The sequence below is a fragment of the Dysidea avara genome, chromosome 9, assembly GCF_963678975.1.
Source record: "Dysidea avara chromosome 9, odDysAvar1.4, whole genome shotgun sequence".
Taxonomy (NCBI): domain Eukaryota; kingdom Metazoa; phylum Porifera; class Demospongiae; order Dictyoceratida; family Dysideidae; genus Dysidea; species Dysidea avara.
This window is the reverse complement of record NC_089280.1, coordinates 34428660-34446919: the sequence shown is the minus strand read 5'-3', so window position 1 is coordinate 34446919 and position 18260 is coordinate 34428660. Positions and strand designations below refer to the sequence as shown.

Sequence of the window (18260 nt, the reverse complement as noted above, 5' to 3'; positions counted from 1 at the left end):
TATGCTCCACCTTCAGACTTTGCACATCATATTACTCTAACCGAACTCAGTCACAGTGTCTCAAACTCAGAAGCATGCAACTGGACCATGGCACCATAATGAATGTGGACATCTGCCTCCATTAAAGGGACCTGATATCTACTAACTTTTGTGATATACACCACTAACACTTATTTTATCTGTTGTGCATATTTAATTGTCATGTGTGTATTGTACTGCTGTTGTGTATGTGTGTTCTGCTATGTTTGTATGTGTGTGTTGTGTATGTGTGTGTTGTGTATGTGTGTGTTGTGTATGTGTGTGTTGTGTATGTGTGTTCTACTATGTTTGTATGTGTGTATTGTGTATGTGTGTTCTGCTATGTTTGTATGTGTGTATTGTGTATGTGTGTTCTACTATGTTTGTATGTGTGTATTGTGTATGTGTGTTCTGCTATGTTTGTATGTGTGTGTTGTGTATGTGTGTGTTGTGTATGTGTGTGTTGTGTATGTGTGTGTTGTGTATGTGTGTTCTACTATGTTTGTATGTGTGTATTGTGTATGTGTGTTCTGCTATGTTTGTATGTGTGTATTGTGTATGTGTGTTCTGCTATGTTTGTATGTGTGTGTTGTGTATGTGTGTGTTGTGTATGTGTGTGTTGTGTATGTGTGTGTTGTGTATGTGTGTTCTACTATGTTTGTATGTGTGTATTGTGTATGTGTGTTCTGCTATGTTTGTATGTGTGTATTGTGTATGTGTGTTCTACTATGTTTGTATGTGTGTTCTACTATGTTTGTATGTGTGTATTGTGTATGTGTGTTCTGCTATGTTTGTATGTGTGTGTTGTGTATGTGTGTGTTGTGTATGTGTGTGTTGTGTATGTGTGTTCTACTATGTTTGTATGTGTGTATTGTGTATGTGTGTTCTGCTATGTTTGTATGTGTGTATTGTGTATGTGTGTTCTGCTATGTTTGTATGTGTGTATTGTGTATGTGTGTTCTGCTATGTTTGTATGTGTGTGTTGTGTATGTGTGTTCTACTATGTTTGTATGTGTGTGTTGTGTATGTGTGTTCTGCTATGTTTGTATGTGTGTATTGTGTATGTGTGTTCTACTATGTTTGTATGTGTGTATTGTACTGCTGTTGTGTATGTGTGTTCTGCTATGTTTGTATGTGTGTGTTGTGTATGTGTGTTCTACTATGTTTGTATGTGTGTATTGTGTATGTGTGTTCTGCTATGTTTGTATGTGTGTATTGTGTATGTGTGTTCTGCTATGTTTGTATGTGTGTGTTGTGTATGTGTGTTCTACTATGTTTGTATGTGTGTATTGTGTATGTGTGTTCTGCTATGTTTGTATGTGTGTATTGTGTATGTGTGTGTTGTGTATGTGTGTTCTACTATGTTTGTATGTGTGTATTGTGTATGTGTGTTCTGCTATGTTTGTATGTGTGTGTTGTGTATGTGTGTTCTACTATGTTTGTATGTGTGTGTTGTGTATGTGTGTTCTGCTATGTTTGTATGTGTGTATTGTGTATGTGTGTTCTACTATGTTTGTATGTGTGTATTGTGTATGTGTGTTCTACTATGTTTGTATGTGTGTGTTGTGTATGTGTGTTCTGCTATGTTTGTATGTGTGTATTGTGTATGTGTGTTCTGCTATGTTTGTATGTGTGTATTGTGTATGTGTGTTCTGCTATGTTTGTATGTGTGTGTTGTGTATGTGTGTTCTACTATGTTTGTATGTGTGTGTTGTGTATGTGTGTTCTGCTATGTTTGTATGTGTGTATTGTGTATGTGTGTTCTACTATGTTTGTATGTGTGTATTGTGTATGTGTGTTCTGCTATGTTTGTATGTGTGTATTGTGTATGTGTGTGTTGTGTATGTGTGTTCTACTATGTTTGTATGTGTGTATTGTGTATGTGTGTTCTGCTATGTTTGTATGTGTGTGTTGTGTATGTGTGTTCTACTATGTTTGTATGTGTGTGTTGTGTATGTGTGTTCTGCTATGTTTGTATGTGTGTATTGTGTATGTGTGTTCTACTATGTTTGTATGTGTGTATTGTGTATGTGTGTTCTGCTATGTTTGTATGTGTGTATTGTGTATGTGTGTTCTGCTATGTTTGTATGTGTGTATTGTGTATGTGTGTTCTGCTATGTTTGTATGTGTGTGTTGTGTATGTGTGTTCTACTATGTTTGTATGTGTGTGTTGTGTATGTGTGTTCTGCTATGTTTGTATGTGTGTATTGTGTATGTGTGTTCTACTATGTTTGTATGTGTGTATTGTGTATGTGTGTTCTGCTATGTTTGTATGTGTGTATTGTGTATGTGTGTTCTGCTATGTTTGTATGTGTGTGTTGTGTATGTGTGTTCTACTATGTTTGTATGTGTGTATTGTGTATGTGTGTTCTGCTATGTTTGTATGTGTGTATTGTGTATGTGTGTTCTACTATGTTTGTATGTGTGTATTGTGTATGTGTGTTCTGCTATGTTTGTATGTGTGTATTGTGTATGTGTGTTCTACTATGTTTGTATGTGTGTATTGTACTGCTGTTGTGTATGTGTGTTCTGCTATGTTCGTATGTGTGTATTGTACTGCTGTTGTGTATGTGTGTTCTACTATGTTTGTATGTGTGTATTGTACTGCTGTTGTGTATGTGTGTTCTGCTATGTTTGTATGTGTGTATTGTACTGCTGTTGTGTATGTGTGTTCTGCTATGTTCGTATGTGTGTATTGTACTGCTGTTGTGTATGTGTGTTCTACTATGTTTGTATGTGTGTATTGTACTGCTGTTGTGTATGTGTGTTCTGCTATGTTTGTATGTGTGTATTGTACTGCTGTTGTGTATGTGTGTTCTGATATGTTTGTATGTGTGTATTGTACTGCTGTTGTGTACGTGTGTTCTACTATGTTTGTATGTGTGTATTGTACTGCTGTTGTGTATGTGTGTTCTGCTATGTTCGTATGTGTGTATTGTACTGCTGTTGTGTATGTGTGTTCTACTATGTTTGTATGTGTGTATTGTACTGCTGTTGTGTATGTGTGTTCTGCTATGTTTGTATGTGTGTATTGTACTGCTGTTGTGTATGTGTGTTCTGCTATGTTCGTATGTGTGTATTGTACTGCTGTTGTGTATGTGTGTGTTCTGCTATGTTCGTATGTGTGTATTGTACTGCTGTTGTGTATGTGTGTTCTGCTATGTTTGTATGTGTGTATTGTACTGCTGTTGTGTATGTGTGTTCTGCTATGTTTGTATGTGTGTATTGTACTGCTGTTGTGTATGTGTGTTCTGCTATGTTTGTATGTGTGCTTGTGTCCCTCCAATCAGAAAGAGCAGCTCTGCTGATTATTGAGACATAAAATGATTAATCAATCAATCATAGTAGCCACACTACTCGGGCTTCCCTTTGATCTGTCCAGTGTGTGAAAGTGGTAGTTAGGCCTATACGGTTACTGAGCTTATTTTATCATGATATTAATTACTAACTGTATGTCATTTCTACAAAGCAAAATACACATGCAGCATATTGTGACCATGTTATAGCATTGTCAAGAGGGGAAGGGTCCAAGACGGGAAACATCCCCAAAGCTGCAAAGACTACTTAGTGAAATTTAGTGACTCGTTAAAATTTCAGCAGATACCTACTAATACACGAAGTTTGACAGCACAAAAGTAAGTAACAACATGCAAACAATTTATAGTAACATTAAACTAAGGATTCACAGGACCAACTGTGGTGATAGCCTCCAGTATAGTGTGTGTATGCTATCTAGTATGTGTGTATGCTATCTTCTAGCATGTGTAACGTGTGTGCGTACACGTGGTGTGTATTGTACATAAACTTTGTGTTGATATTTGTAGTTTTCACTACTGTACAATTATTTTTTCAAGTCATAAAAATCACATTATTGCTAACAACACCGTCGTTTACTAGTAGAGTCTGAAGAGTTAGTCCCATTTAGTTTGAAGCTGGTACCAGTTTCTATAATATGAGAGAAGACACATTGTCAATAAACAATGAACAGTGTAACAAACAGAATATGACCTTAAAGAGGACACGTCAAACAGAACATACTAAGCAATTATGTTTAAAGTGTGACATGGCCAACATAATCCAGACAGTTATGGATAATCAGGACACCATTGGTTGGTCCCAAGGTGTCATGGAACCTGTTAATGTGGACACTTAAGCCAGATACTTGACCTGGTGGTTCTTTTACAACCTCATCATTAAGACGTACCTGAAGTGTCTTTTCCAGCATCAGTGCTGTCTCTGGTTCCACCAGTCAGGGTGTTATTCATAATTTTATCAACTATTGACATAAATATTTCATTAACACCAACATCATCAAGTTCACATTCAAAATATTGAGCTTTTTGAGCTTCTGAAAACTCTTGCATTGCTGTTAGTGATACTTCTCTTGATGACTTCCCTGGTGATATCATTCCAACAAGGAAAACAGTACACTGGGAGACATGCTGGAGTGAAATGATGAAACTGGCTCAGAACAACCGACAAAAACACATACCCATATACATGCAGTACAGTAGACCCTCAATATTTGAAAATGATTTTGATTACAGTTCTATTAGAGTATTTCATCATTAGGTGAATGTTCTATTAGAGTAGTTGAATGGAACTCTGTATATAAATTAATGGGCTTCATTTATTTGAACAATTCATTTATCTGAATATATTTATCATTACAATGGGGTTCAGATAAGTGAGGGTCCACTGTATATGAAGTTTTGAGTTTTATGTATAGCAACAATTAACAATCAGGTTGACTATTAGTCAACAGATCATGTAATACTGTTATGACACAATACACTATAGCTAATCATCTGTATGTTAGTCTTCCTTTTAATGTCAGAAAATAATCACACCACACATATTGAAGTGATTTTAAACATAACGCTGAATATCTGACACAATCAATAAAAAGATCCAGGAGGGGGTGCACCATGACTAGAGTAGTACGTGGCAGTCTGGAGGGGGGGGGGGGCACAACCAATCAGAAGCTAATATGTTTCAGGACTGAAAATTTTGATGCAGAGTAGTGTTTTATACAAATGTCTAAATCATAGTAATAAAGTATCCTTTCTAAGTGATCTGTGTTGATTGAGAGCTGCATGTAGGGATCAGTGATAGTCATGAGTTCAGTCGTAATCTTAAAGTAAATTTAGCGACAAATAAAGAACCAAGTTCATAAAGGTGCTGCAGATGAAAATTTTCATGCGGTGACTGTTCTATCGGAGAATTACACTGACTGCTCTATTAAAGTATCTCTATCTTGTGTATGAATTTTATTCATATATTTAGGGGGGCAAGTGCTCCCTATGCCCCTCTCTGGATCCACCAATGTGTTGGATTAAAGAGGCATGTGAGTACTGGTCTGCAGTATATACCTGTTTCAGCCCTAAGGATCTTGAACCACTTGCAATCTAGGCATTCTCTGATAATACAATACTTATCTAGACATTAACACTAATATTCACTAAAATTTGCATACTTCTTGAATTTCCTTGAGCCAGTAAGTTAATTCAGCAAATGATGGCTGTTGTGACAGACTGAACACCACCAAAGCTCCCTAAACAGAAAATAACACATTATAAACACACACACACACACACACACACACACACACACACACACACACACACACACACACACACACACACACACACACACACACACACACACACACACACACACACACACACACACACACACACACACACACACACACACACGCACACGCACAAATACACATGCAATTACTGTATGCAAAAGTAGTTTGGTCAAACCCCCTTTTAAAATTAGTAGCAAGCTACTGTATATAGCTAGCTTACTATTATTCTGTTCAATTTATCGTAGCAAACAACCTTAGATACTACCAAGAGTAGGTAACTCTTGATACTACCATACTTCACTAGTGTGAATGCATTTGAAAACCGTACAAAGCCTTTTACCTTTTACTGGATATAGAATGTTAAAAAAACCTCCAAACTTGAAATTTCATCTCTCTCATTCATTCACTCACTCACTGACCACAGTTGCAAGCCTAGAGCCCAAATGAAGCAACGCACTGTCACCATTTTATGCCACAACAACAAACTCACCGGTGGGATGTGCCTTTTGGGGTTCCGACAAGTGTACACCCTGTGCACCTTGTCTTTCCTTTTATCTTCAATCAGATTGGTTGTCTTCTTCTCAAGCATTGAAACCATACTGAGGTGTTAATTTTCTGTATCAACACCTTTCTGTAGACACTACAAATTATTTCAGAAAGCGCTTATGCTGCTGAAAGAGAGGGGTTGTAATTTCAAGTGTTGCATGTGAAACATTAAGGCTGCTGAGTTGTCCTTCAACTTTTTGCCAATGCCTGGACTGCAATTGACGAAGAGATTTGTTACTTAATAGATGGACTGATACTCGACGGCAAAGGTAAGCTATGCACGCTACTACGGGCCTATGTGCTTCCAATTTTGGCACAGTAGCTATGTACTTTAATAAGCTGTACAGGAACTTAATAGCTAGCTCACAAGTTACACTGTAACTAGCTGTACTACAACAAAAAACTACATGTAAACAAACTAGTATTTTAAAAAACTGTTAATTTAAAAATGAAGTAGGGATCTATGCAATAAAAAGTATTGAAACAAGGGATGAATGATGGTGTTACAGCATAGCTTGGTGGGAAAGTCCCTATTGACTTTGGCACATTAGCTATAATTTTGCTCAATGCCAAAATAGGGACTTTCCCATCAAGCTATGCTGTAATATCATTATTCATCCCTTGTTTCAATACTTTTTATCACATAGATCCCTTTAAATTAAAAAATACTATAACTCATAAAAACTGTATTAGATTTCCTCCAAATTTCTAAATTATAAAGAGCATATCATTTTGTAGTTATCATCCAATTTGTGTACAGAAGTAATGCCAAGGTACAAGCAATTTCAATTACAAGTGCAATTCTTTCACGCCTGTAAGGTAAACAAAAATACAGAAATAAGTGTAAAATCGGTCCGTAGATATTCTAACTATTGTAACACAAACATTTTGTGATTTGATGTTACTGATAGCATTAGCTAAGAAGATATAAACCAATTGTGTGAAACAAGCTCAATTAAGATACTCTAATAAAACAGTCACCAAAAAGTAAAACAAAAATGCATGGAAAATGTCAAAAAAATGGCCAGGGATCAAAGCAGGGACTTCCACACCTTTATTCCAAAACCCTTAACCACTCAGCCACTGCTGTCAGTGGCTCAATTCAGTTAGTTTCTGCCTTATAAACATATAGTTTACTACATAGTTTACTACATAGTTTACTACATAGTTTACTACATAGTTTACTACATAGTTTACTACATAATTTACTACATAGTTTACTACATAGTTTACTACATAGTTTACTACATAGTTTACTACATAGTTTACTACATAGTTTACTACATAGTGGTGAAATGAATAGCAATTGTTACTATTCGAATAGTTGTGAACAAAACAACTTATTATTTGACTACTTTAACATGAACTGAAATCTTTGTTGGGCAGTACGGTAAAGCCTGAGGGCTATTTCTACCTCTTTGAAAATGGAATTCTTCAGTACGAATATACCACTTTGTTCACAATCTCAAGCTACTAGGTTAGCTTTATTCATCTGATCACAACTTATACTAAACTGCTAAAGAATACTCAAATAACATGTTAACGAATCGAATAATGTCATGATGACCAAATAGTCAAATATCCAAATACTAATTTTAGTACTAGTTTACTACACCGGAGTGGTAAAGTTTTATAATTTTGATCTATCAACGGAAGTTCTACATTTTTCTGGAACATCCCACAGCCTCACAATACCTTCATGGCGCCTTGGCAGTATTGGTGAGGCATAAGCAAGCCCAAAAGTGTCTTTACAGTAACGCTGTGTAAAAGTTGAAAACAAAGTGTAATGATGACACTTCGTTTTCAGTAATAATTGCATAATTGGGGCATGCGCTCAGATGTCATTTTAATGGCATGCCTGGCATCATTCTTTCTTTTGATGTAGTATGTGCGGGTTCATCAGTTATAATTATGTTATAAGCAAACAAATACAAGAAAAAATTAGGAACTTTCAGATTTTCAGTCTGAAGGATTATGCTGCAGATGGACATTTAATCCTCAATAACCATGACTGAAGTAGGGATTAGTATATCTGCAGGTGTCCACTACTTTTATGGCCATGATCCCTAATCAGACTGAAAATTCCCAATTTTTCCTTCTACCAGTTCTATTAGGAGTGCTCCGAAAAATGTGCACTCAATTAGAGTACTACAAATATTAATATTACCAAACTGTAGTCAAATAAAATGGACTACATACCAAACATACATAGATCAAGACACATTATCGATAGTGTGTCGTGCGGCCAAGTACAGCTAGTGCGGATGCGCGACAGACAAGTGTGTATTTTACAGGAACCAAGGGTGTTTTCATGCATTCATTGCCTGAATGGAAAATAGCCAGTTTTGCTGTGAAAACTCCCTCGAAGTAGGGCACCTCCTATTCCAAATTCGAGTTGAATCTTCCCAGCCATCACTGAGATAAGCGCCTTCAAAGTTTGTCTTATTTTCTTCATATTTTTCTTCATCTGCTGCTTTTTTCTTCATTTTACTCCACTCACTATAACTCATGCACGCTTTAGTCAATAATTTGGAGGGTAGTAAGAGCATAATGCAGCACATTTACCGTCAAGTTTTCATAGAGATCAAACTAAGAACTACGTGAGCGAGTTTGAAAATTGCAAAAGCAATTTGTTGTCACGTCTACAGGGTAATCCACGTGACAAAATAACTTGAAAATCGGTCTGTACATGAAGTTACCATGGTAGTGCAAACTTTTTATGGTTTGAAAGCACTGAGAGTATTAGCTAAGGAGATATAAAGCAAAACCAAACATGTTGAAAAAAAGTGCAATCGTGGTACTCTAATAGAACAGTCACTGAGGTTTAAAAAAACGTACGCAAAAAAGGTCAGAAAAAATTCTCCAGGTTTCAAACCGGGGACCTCCACACCTATATACCCAAGCCCTTACCGCCACTGCTGTCAGTCGCTCACCTCATTTAATTTCTACCATATAAATGAAACAGTTTAGTACACTAGAGTAATAACCATAGGTCTGTCAGTGAAAATTCTAGAACATTCTGTATGCATCGCATTGAAATGTAAAATAGAGTAACTACAATAATAATATTACATTTTGTGTCCACAGCCTTAAGCTGTCACGTGTGCAACTACCACCTTACCACGTGAATGATAGCGTAGTTAAACTTTGTTTAAATCTTGGTTATAATTGTATTCAAGAGAAAGTAACTGGTCAATAAGCTTCATTCATTAATCCAAGATGGGCTGTAGCTTCGTTGTGGCTAGGTGTTACTCAGTGGATTAGTAATGAGGTTAGTAACTTCGTTACTTGTAATAATAAAATTACTTAATACTCAATTCATTACAGTGACTTGATTACTAGGTAACGCATTACGTTTGTAAGTAAAGTAACTTGGAGTTATATTACCTGTTTTTATAGCGTATTTCGTTATATTGTTTAGTTACCACAAAAGCAATAATATTACATAACTCATTACATAAGTAACACATTACCCCCAACACTGTCAATGGTGTCCTGATTATCAAGGTGTCCTGACTATAAAGGTGTCCTGACTATTAAGGTGCCCTGATTATCCACACTAGTTTATGGATACTCTCTATAAAGGGGATAAAACTTTTGCAAATGATATATCTCAAAAAGTTGTACCTATAACCTTATAAGGCCGTGCAAAGTTAATTATATGTTTCTGGTCCTACCAATTCCCCAAAATTGACCAGGTGAACAGGATAGCTTTTTTTTTTGATGTGGTACACTACATTTGATATACATAGCAGTACATGGAATTATTAGGCTATAGGGGAAACAAAGTTGATGTATAAAGTTAGTGCATCTTTACAAGAAAAAAGTGTTTACAAGACATGAAAACTTTTCAACAGAAATAAAATCTTATAAACTATTATATGGTGATTGCGCAATTCATTCAGCAAAAAAAATGACCAGGAAGGGAACCAGAAACATGTAATTAACTTTTCGTGGCCTACTAGTGGACTAGCCAGCGACACTTCACAAGTAAAATTTATACAAACGGGACAAAAATTGTGAAAAATTTCTCCTCAAAAAATAACCCACTATATGATACTTTACAAGTGTCTGGATTATGTAGGTGTCCTCAAGTGTCCTCATTAACAGGTTCCAGTATACACAGTTTCACTCACATGAGATCCTCGGTAGAAAGTCGATGTCACTGATCTGAATCTTTCTGTTCCACCTGTATCCCTACAACATAAAAGTCATTTCAAGACCACCTCAGAGTGTTAGTGATTTTTTGATAGACAACTTGATTTCTAGCTACCTTGTAGGATCTATGAATTACGTGGGCTATTTTTCCCTATAGTCTCACGTGGCCGACCACTTTTCTTCTTTATTGAGTCATGTTTGACAAAACAAACAATTTTGTCATTAACACATCCAATTCCAAGCAAGGCTTTTCCTTAGCTTTTCCTTAACTTTCCACTGAACACATGCTCAATAAAAATATCAAATCTGACACTGTTGTGCCCCTGTTCTACTGCTATATTGGACAAAACATTGTGAAACAGTTTAGTAAGGGAGTGTCACTCTTAATAACCACTGTACCATGATCTGCGAGTTTTTTAAACTATGATCATTGACCTTCGCCAAAAATAGATCCTCTCCCCTAACCTGGTTTCATTCATTTTCATGCACTACTTACTTCCGCAGCTTTGACCATACTGGGAAAATGGTTACCATCGTGTAAAATTGGCCTTGTTCACTGACCTTTTGCTTTGACTGTGCTCACTGATCATAGTACACTGGCTATTGGAGTGATCAAGCCAGCGTCACAGATCACCCAAGCTATCACCTTGTGTAGTACAGTTATGCTGCAAGTGTATGCACACAGAAACAATAAGTCAGTAGACTAACATGACAGTAACTAGTGACAGTCTATACCTGTTCACACCAAGTGCTTATAACACAAGTACAAGGAAAAATTAGGAATTTTAAGCTCGATTAGTTAGTGATTACAGAAATGAAACAAGGGAGGCTGCCTACACCTACAGATATACCTGCTATAGTGTCTATAGCCATGACTGGCAAATAGGGATTGAATGTCCACTATATAGGTGTTGCCAACCTCCCTTACATTTTATTTTTATGATCAAATCAAGCTTAACTTTCCTTGTACAGATGTACATATTTTTTTTTGTAATATCATTATGACTGGTGAACCCACATCAAAAGAAAGAATGGTACTGAACAAAACATAAAAGCACACACCAACCATCAATTTCTGAGAAGTGAAGTAAGTGGCCATTACGCTTCATTTTCAACTATGGTCAGCCCGTTACACACTATCACAAATGAAGAATAGTAAAAGAAACGTCTCTGCCAACAACAATCCAGTCACTATGTAAAATACCGACAATTTCTATTATAAACATGATAGCTAGTCAGCACAGCCACAGGGAAACCATACCACAAATTGACACCTTGCACTGTCAGCAAAAAATGAGACACAAAGTACGACAGATGCATGCATGCGGTATGCCAAAGGCACCGATATATCAGCCTAAAGCAACATCTTACAGTGAAAAATCAATTTGTAAGCCGGTAGGGTAGCCTTAGTCATTATTAAGTTACACTTGTCTGAAAGTATTAGTAAGTCAAGTAACTAAGTAAGGCAGTCAGAAAACCTATGGATGCATTTCAGATTGAAGTGAAGGCTCCTGATCAATACTACCAAGGTGCTATGTGAAGTTGGTTTCTGGTCAATATTTTATTGTGAGAAGTGTAAACCTCAAATATACTGTACTGTATGATAACACAGTCCACAACATGTGTGGCCCTTGGTTAACCTTCCCTGTAACTAGTGATTGTTCAATTGAACTATCTTGAGTGCAATAGTAATAGGTACTAGTGCAATTAATTTAAAAGTAAAGTAGGGTTCTAGTGATAAAAGTAGAGATGTGATGGTAGCTATTACAACATAACTATACGGAAAAATTCCCTACATTGGCATGTTACTACCATCTGTTCAATTGATTTTCCACATAGCTGTGTTGTAATAGCTACTACCATCATCATTCATTTCTTGTTTCACTACTTTTTATTGCTGGAATCTTAATAATTGCTATAGATTATTACCTTTTTTGTTATAGTAGTCAGGATATACACGTGTGGCTGTAACCGTATCTCGATCTTGCTGTATATCATAAGCAAAGATTAAGTGACATGTTGTTATATACAGCTAGATCATTAAAAGATGTGGTCGCTGTGTGCTCTATTTATTAAGGGTGTGTTGATAATCTAAGGGTAAAGTTGCCATGTGATCATTTTATAAGTGCAGCCACATATATACACCATCTTACAATAGGGTACACCGTCTTACAATAGGGTATGCACATCAAATAGTTTTGTGCCATCTAAATATTATTATATGCTCCTCTAAGCAAAGTGCAGCAGAAGGCAGGCACTCGTCAGAACCAGAAATGTGAGTTTGTTATTGTGACGTAAAATGGTGGCTGTCTGCTACTTCATTTGGTCTCTAGTCTTGTGACTGTGGTCAGGTTGGCAGGCTGGCTAGCAGGAGGCAGACCAAATATGAATGTTTATGTATAATTCAAAGCACAGCATGCATCCTAACATCTAACTATGAGGTCAATGTATGAGAATTTCATGAAAACACAGCTTAGCTGTTCATTGAGTCCAAATCCTAACCCTCGTCCTTCCGACTTGATGGGCTCCAGCTGTAAAATAGGGTGGGTCATCAAAATAAAAGCAACGGGTAACCAAAACCTGATATCTGGAGTGACTGACAACTATGTTAACAGGGCCACCAACGGGGGGAGCAACTGGGGCATTTAGCTCTGGGACCCACTTTATAAGGGACCTCATACAGTAGTAGCTGCTCCATAGCTACATTATCCACACATAACTACAATAAAACGAACGTATACAAGTGTAAATATTCCCTATGGACTTGATGATACAGTAAGAGACACCATCCAAGCTCAATGAGATCCATAGCAATGCAGTGCAGCAAACCATCACTTGTAATATACCTTTTAAGGCGCTTATATAGACAGTGTGAGTTTTACATAATACAACAACATTCAGATGGTCTAATTTTCAAAAATTTCCTGGGGGCATGCCACCAGACCACCAATAAGCTTATCAGTTAGTAGCTAGCGGTTTGCTATTAGTTTTAGTCTAGTAACCTAGTAGCTAATCTTGTAATGTCCTTTTGCTTGTTTCTGAAATTATGAGGGGCCCATATTCTAAATTTGCTTTGGGCCCCCTAAATTCTCTTAGTGGCACTGGGGAGTGTATAAACAGTGGAATGGACTACTGGAATGGACTACTGGAATGGTGGAATACTGGAATGGTGGAATGGAATTTTTTAAAGTTCAATATCATTTTTTACATCCAAATAAGTACAACTCCTCCCCTTATGTAAGCAAATAAATAGGATTCCCCTTGAAGTTAGCTCTGTTAGCATACTTTTCCTCACCACAACACTTGTATGACTTATAACTCAATACTTTATTATTTGTATGAAACTAACTGTGGTTCAGTTCAGTGTGCAACATAGCACTGCCACAATGAACTTTGGCTTAAATTTTGTTTTCTGACATAATTGTGGAAAAGGCTCATTGTAAATGCTTAGAAGATAGTCCCGTTTCACTTTACCCAAAGATTCTCACTTAGTCTCCTAGGTTAGTGGTAAACACCTTGTACAAGCTCTGCCTTCTGTGTTCGTCCTCCAGTGCCTAACTGGTAAAGTTGATAATAAATGAATACTTCATTATACAGTGAATGTACTTTTACAATGCATTCATGTAATCAGTTAACTAGCTAACTTTTTATCATTTGGGAACTAGGGTTAAGTCAGGAATTTTCTTAGCGTTCCCAATAAACTGCCATTGTGCATGTTCATAACTTACTTTACAGTACAATATATTGGTAAACTGTATCTATGGTGAGGTGAATTATGCTAAAAGAGCCGACTTCAAGGGGAATCCTGTTTATTTTCTTACATAAGGGGAATTGTACTTATTTGGATGTAAAAAATGATATTGAACTTTAAAAAAATCCATTCCACCATTCCAGTATTCCATCATTCCAGTAGTCCATTCCACTGTTTATACACTCCCCATGCTGTATTATGTTTTGATGTATGGAAGCCACTCAACGCTTGTCCAAGACCAGCTGGTTGCATTGCGTATCTTGTTAAGTTCATGTTGCAGGTGGTAAAGTACAAGCATCACATGATTTTGTTGGGCCCCAAAATAGTCAGATGTTGTAAACAGCACATTGTCCCTTTAAAGATTATCCATTTTGTATTCATTGAATGGCAAATTCTATTCTATTCTATTGATAGAATAGAATTTGCCATTCAGAATACAAAAATTGATACAAAGTGTCAATTTTTGTATTCTGAATGATTGATACAAAGTGTCAATTTTTGTATTCTGAATGGCAAATTCTATTCTATTCAATAGAATAGAATAGAATTTGCCATTCAATGAATACAAATGACAAATTCTATTTAATTCTATTGAATAGAATAGAATTTGCCATTCAGAATACAAAAATTGATACAAAGTGTCAATTTTTGTATTCTGAATGATTGATACAAAGTGTCAATTTTTGTATTCTGAATGGCAAATTCTATTCTATTCAATAGAATAGAATAGAATTTGCCATTCAATGAATACAAATGACAAATTCTATTTAATTCTATTGAATAGAATAGAATTTGCCATTCAGAATACAAAAATTGATACAAAGTGTCAATTTTTGTCTTCAGTAATGGCTAACCCCAAATAGGGATTAGCCATCCCCCAATACCTAATACGAAGAAACATATCTTTACAAAATAAAATTTTATATTTATCAAAATACAGTTCTCTTTACTCACCCTATCAAGGGTACATAATAATAAAAGAAGCAGTAGAAGTGCTACAACCTCCTTCATAGAGAAAGCCATTTGTCACCTTTGGTGGCTATAGTTGATTGCGCAAGGTCTGAGGCAGTGAGTTTGGTGAATCCACTGAAGTTAGACACTCTCCTCCCTACTCTATTATTATGTACTCTTGACCCTATGCATGTGTTTAATATGCCCGGCATTTTCACTTCCCAAAATTAAAGAATTCTAAAATTCAATTACTAACAAAACCAAGTGTTTTGTTGCCACTTAGTTTTATTAAGAGACTCTAATTGTAACTCCAATTGCCACCTAACTGCCTCTGAATCATAAACCCTTGCTTCTACATACTCAGGTAGAGAGGGGCAGATAACTCACTTTTGCCTTTCGCACATACTTATATATTCCTCTCTGGCTTTTTGAAACACACTCTCGTTATACCCTACTTCTTCACTAAATTTGTCCCACACACCATAAACACTAAACCTTGACCACTCCTCCGACACCCATTGAAAGTCTCGTATTCTTCATTCTATTACTTGCCCCACACTAAATCCGCTCTTATTCACCATATCCTCCCACCACGGCATTGTTACTAACTCCAACTCCCTTTTCGTCTTGTCACAGGCCTCCCTCTTCAAAATGTTTTGCATCTGGTAAATAATACAATCTTGAGTCCAAAATGGACAAGCTTGGATTGACCACCTTGGTTTACACTCATCGCAAAATAGCGGTACACCCCTTCTTGCTCTGCCATTCAACTTATAACACCAGTCTAAACTGCATCTTGATAATCCTTAATATTATTATACAGGCCCTCTGACATCTCTTCTAATGTCCCACTCAAAAACAAAGGGACAATGTGCTGTTTACAACATCTGACTATTTTGGGGCCCAACAAAATCATGCGATGCTTGTACTTTACCACCTGTAACATGAACTTGACAAGATACACAATGCAACCAGCTGGTCTTGGACAAGCGTTAAGTGGCTTCCATACATCAAAACATAATACAGCATGTAAACAGCACATTGTTTAATACAACTAAACAAGCTTTTGTTATTGGACACTTGTCATTAACTCGTGCTCTAACTCAATATTGCTGCATTTCTAAATTACAATTAGCTAGTAATTTGGATGCATTTTCAATAGTCAGTGCAGAGAAAAAGGCAGTCGAATTTACTAGCCAATTAGAGGATACAGCAAGTGCACAAGAGAAAAGGTATGGTACAACATCATGTGAATTGTGGTGAGGATTGCAAAATCATTGCAGTAGTGGCTTGAGCATATTTATATGAGGCGTGCGCCAAGGGGGTGACACACAGGCACTCACTGTAGGTAGATCTGTGGCTTCGGTAAACTCTAAGTCAAAGGTCAAGGCCACCAAATGTCTGTCAAGTCAATAGTCAAGCACAAAAAATTCATTGTAAAGTCACAGGTCACATACTGGAAAAGTATCTTAGTCAAAGGTCACAGCAAAATTTCAGCCAGTTAAGGCCTAAACCATTATATTGTTGCAGATCTACCTGTACTGCGCATACGTACCTACATGATACCCCCCTTAACTTGTGTGCTTTAACTTTCTTAGCCGTGTGACTCTTGATCTTGATTTACACCCACTTTCATCTTCTTACCAAATCTGCAGCCTAATTCTCTTCCCATTTCGGTCCACATCCTTCTCCTTACAGTCAAGACCTGTTAACAATAATTATCCCCACAATGGGTAAATATAGTACAGTAACACTTCAAGGGGTAGACACTGTCATTAATTACCCTAGTGTAATTAAGTTTGGTAGTTAATTAATTTATGTAGCCCTTGGCAGGACTTGCCTATGGCTTTCAGTACTTACGTGCTGTAAAACATTAATATATATATATATATATATATATATATATATATATATATATATATATATATTTAAATTTGTGACCAGGATCAAAGTTGGATCGATGAGATCGCTTGATTTTGTCTAAAGAAGGTCCTTAATCATTTGCCATAGAAGCCTCATAATTTTTCATTTCACTGTTGATATTTAGCCAGTCATTGCTATTTAAAATATATATATATTAATCGTGACACAAAAAGGTACAAGAAACAAAGAAAGAAAAAAAAGTGAGACTCTAACCCACACATCCAGGTTTGGAGTACCCACTGTACCACCGGTGCTTGCCGGTTACTCCTCTTGTTTTTGTACTATTTAAATGATACAAATATAAAATACTATATAGTCTAACCCACATCAGTGAAGAAGAAACCAAAGCTGAACCCGACCGAAGGTAAGTTTTTGGGTGAGTTCGAGGTTGGAGCGAGACAGTAGTGTGTTTGATACTCGAGTTATAATAGGTGACACTTCCTAATGTTTAATAAATTGTTTATACAACAAACTACCGGCTGAATAAATACATGTAAATATTTGCACTGTGACCGGTGACCGGCTAAATATACGCTTCGTTTTCATTTTGCCGCTTACAAGTTGACTTTCCAAGTATCGTCCGTTTTAGGACGTCTTGATTACTTTATTGGAATTTGCTCTGGTCACAAATGGTGCTACAAGACTACTGGTAGTGACGACCCCTTGCACACTTACCTGTCGGGCCTGCTGTAGGTGTATCGGGGGTGTGCTTCGCTTTTCCGCCTCCACCACCCGTCGCTGACGCATTAGTTTTGAGGAACGCATCCAGAAACTTGCGTTTGTTGGATTGTTGATCTCCTTCAATGAGGACAAGCTTGAACAGATGATCGTACTCGTACTGAGGACTGCCCCACACTGCCATGATCTGTTCTGTAGCTTAGCTAGTTTCTTGACTCGAAGATAGTTTGGCGTCTCCTGACTAATTTCCAGTAGATACACTGGCACACTATGTTGGGAGTTTCCCACAGTATATAATCACTAGACTCGCGCCGCCCGCCTGCTGCCACTGCATCTCAGTAATTTTAAATGTAAATATTATACACTGGCTATATGAACTCTTGATTGTATGTAGGTCTACTCACAAAAACTCAGCAACAAATCTAGGGAACATACTGTGTAAACCTCCCTCTCCCACAGAATCTGCTCAAGTTTGTCCAACGCTGGACAAAAAAAACTGTAGCTACTGTCAGTAGTGAACACTTTCTGGTCCCCTAAATGTAATAGGCATCTTCAGTTACAATGTATGTATGACGCAAAGTCATTTTGTACATAGATGAAACCCATTGATCTGTGAAGATTGGTACATAGAAACTGGTA

General features: G+C 36.8%; 1 protein-coding gene across 1 annotated transcript; it reads right to left on the bottom strand.

The window, feature by feature from the left end:
• Positions 1 to 3818: 3818 nt before the first annotated feature.
• Positions 3819 to 17926, bottom strand: LOC136266641 (ras-related protein Rab-13-like). Its single transcript, XM_066061637.1, has 6 exons — positions 17619 to 17926; positions 16665 to 16725; positions 10297 to 10357; positions 5495 to 5572; positions 4223 to 4460; positions 3819 to 3963 (listed from the first exon to the last, which is right to left on the bottom strand). Exons 1-6 carry the CDS (start codon positions 17803 to 17805, stop codon positions 3893 to 3895), a joined length of 696 nt encoding a protein of 231 aa, XP_065917709.1. The 5' UTR covers positions 17806 to 17926; the 3' UTR covers positions 3819 to 3892.
• Between the last annotated feature and the right edge of the window lie 334 nt (positions 17927 to 18260).

Bases quoted from the DNA above. Each gene is read 5' to 3' on its own strand.
- LOC136266641 (XM_066061637.1), bottom strand. From the start codon at position 17,805: ATGGCAGTGTGGGGCAGTCCTCAGTACGAGTACGATCATCTGTTCAAG. The intron at 5,573-10,296 runs GTGAGTGAAACT...TTTTCTGTTTAG, and splicing joins CTTTCTACCGAGGATCTCAT to GGAGCTTTGGTGGTGTTCAG. The intron at 3,964-4,222 runs GTACGTCTTAAT...CTCATATTATAG, and splicing joins TGCTGGAAAAGACACTTCAG to AAACTGGTACCAGCTTCAAA.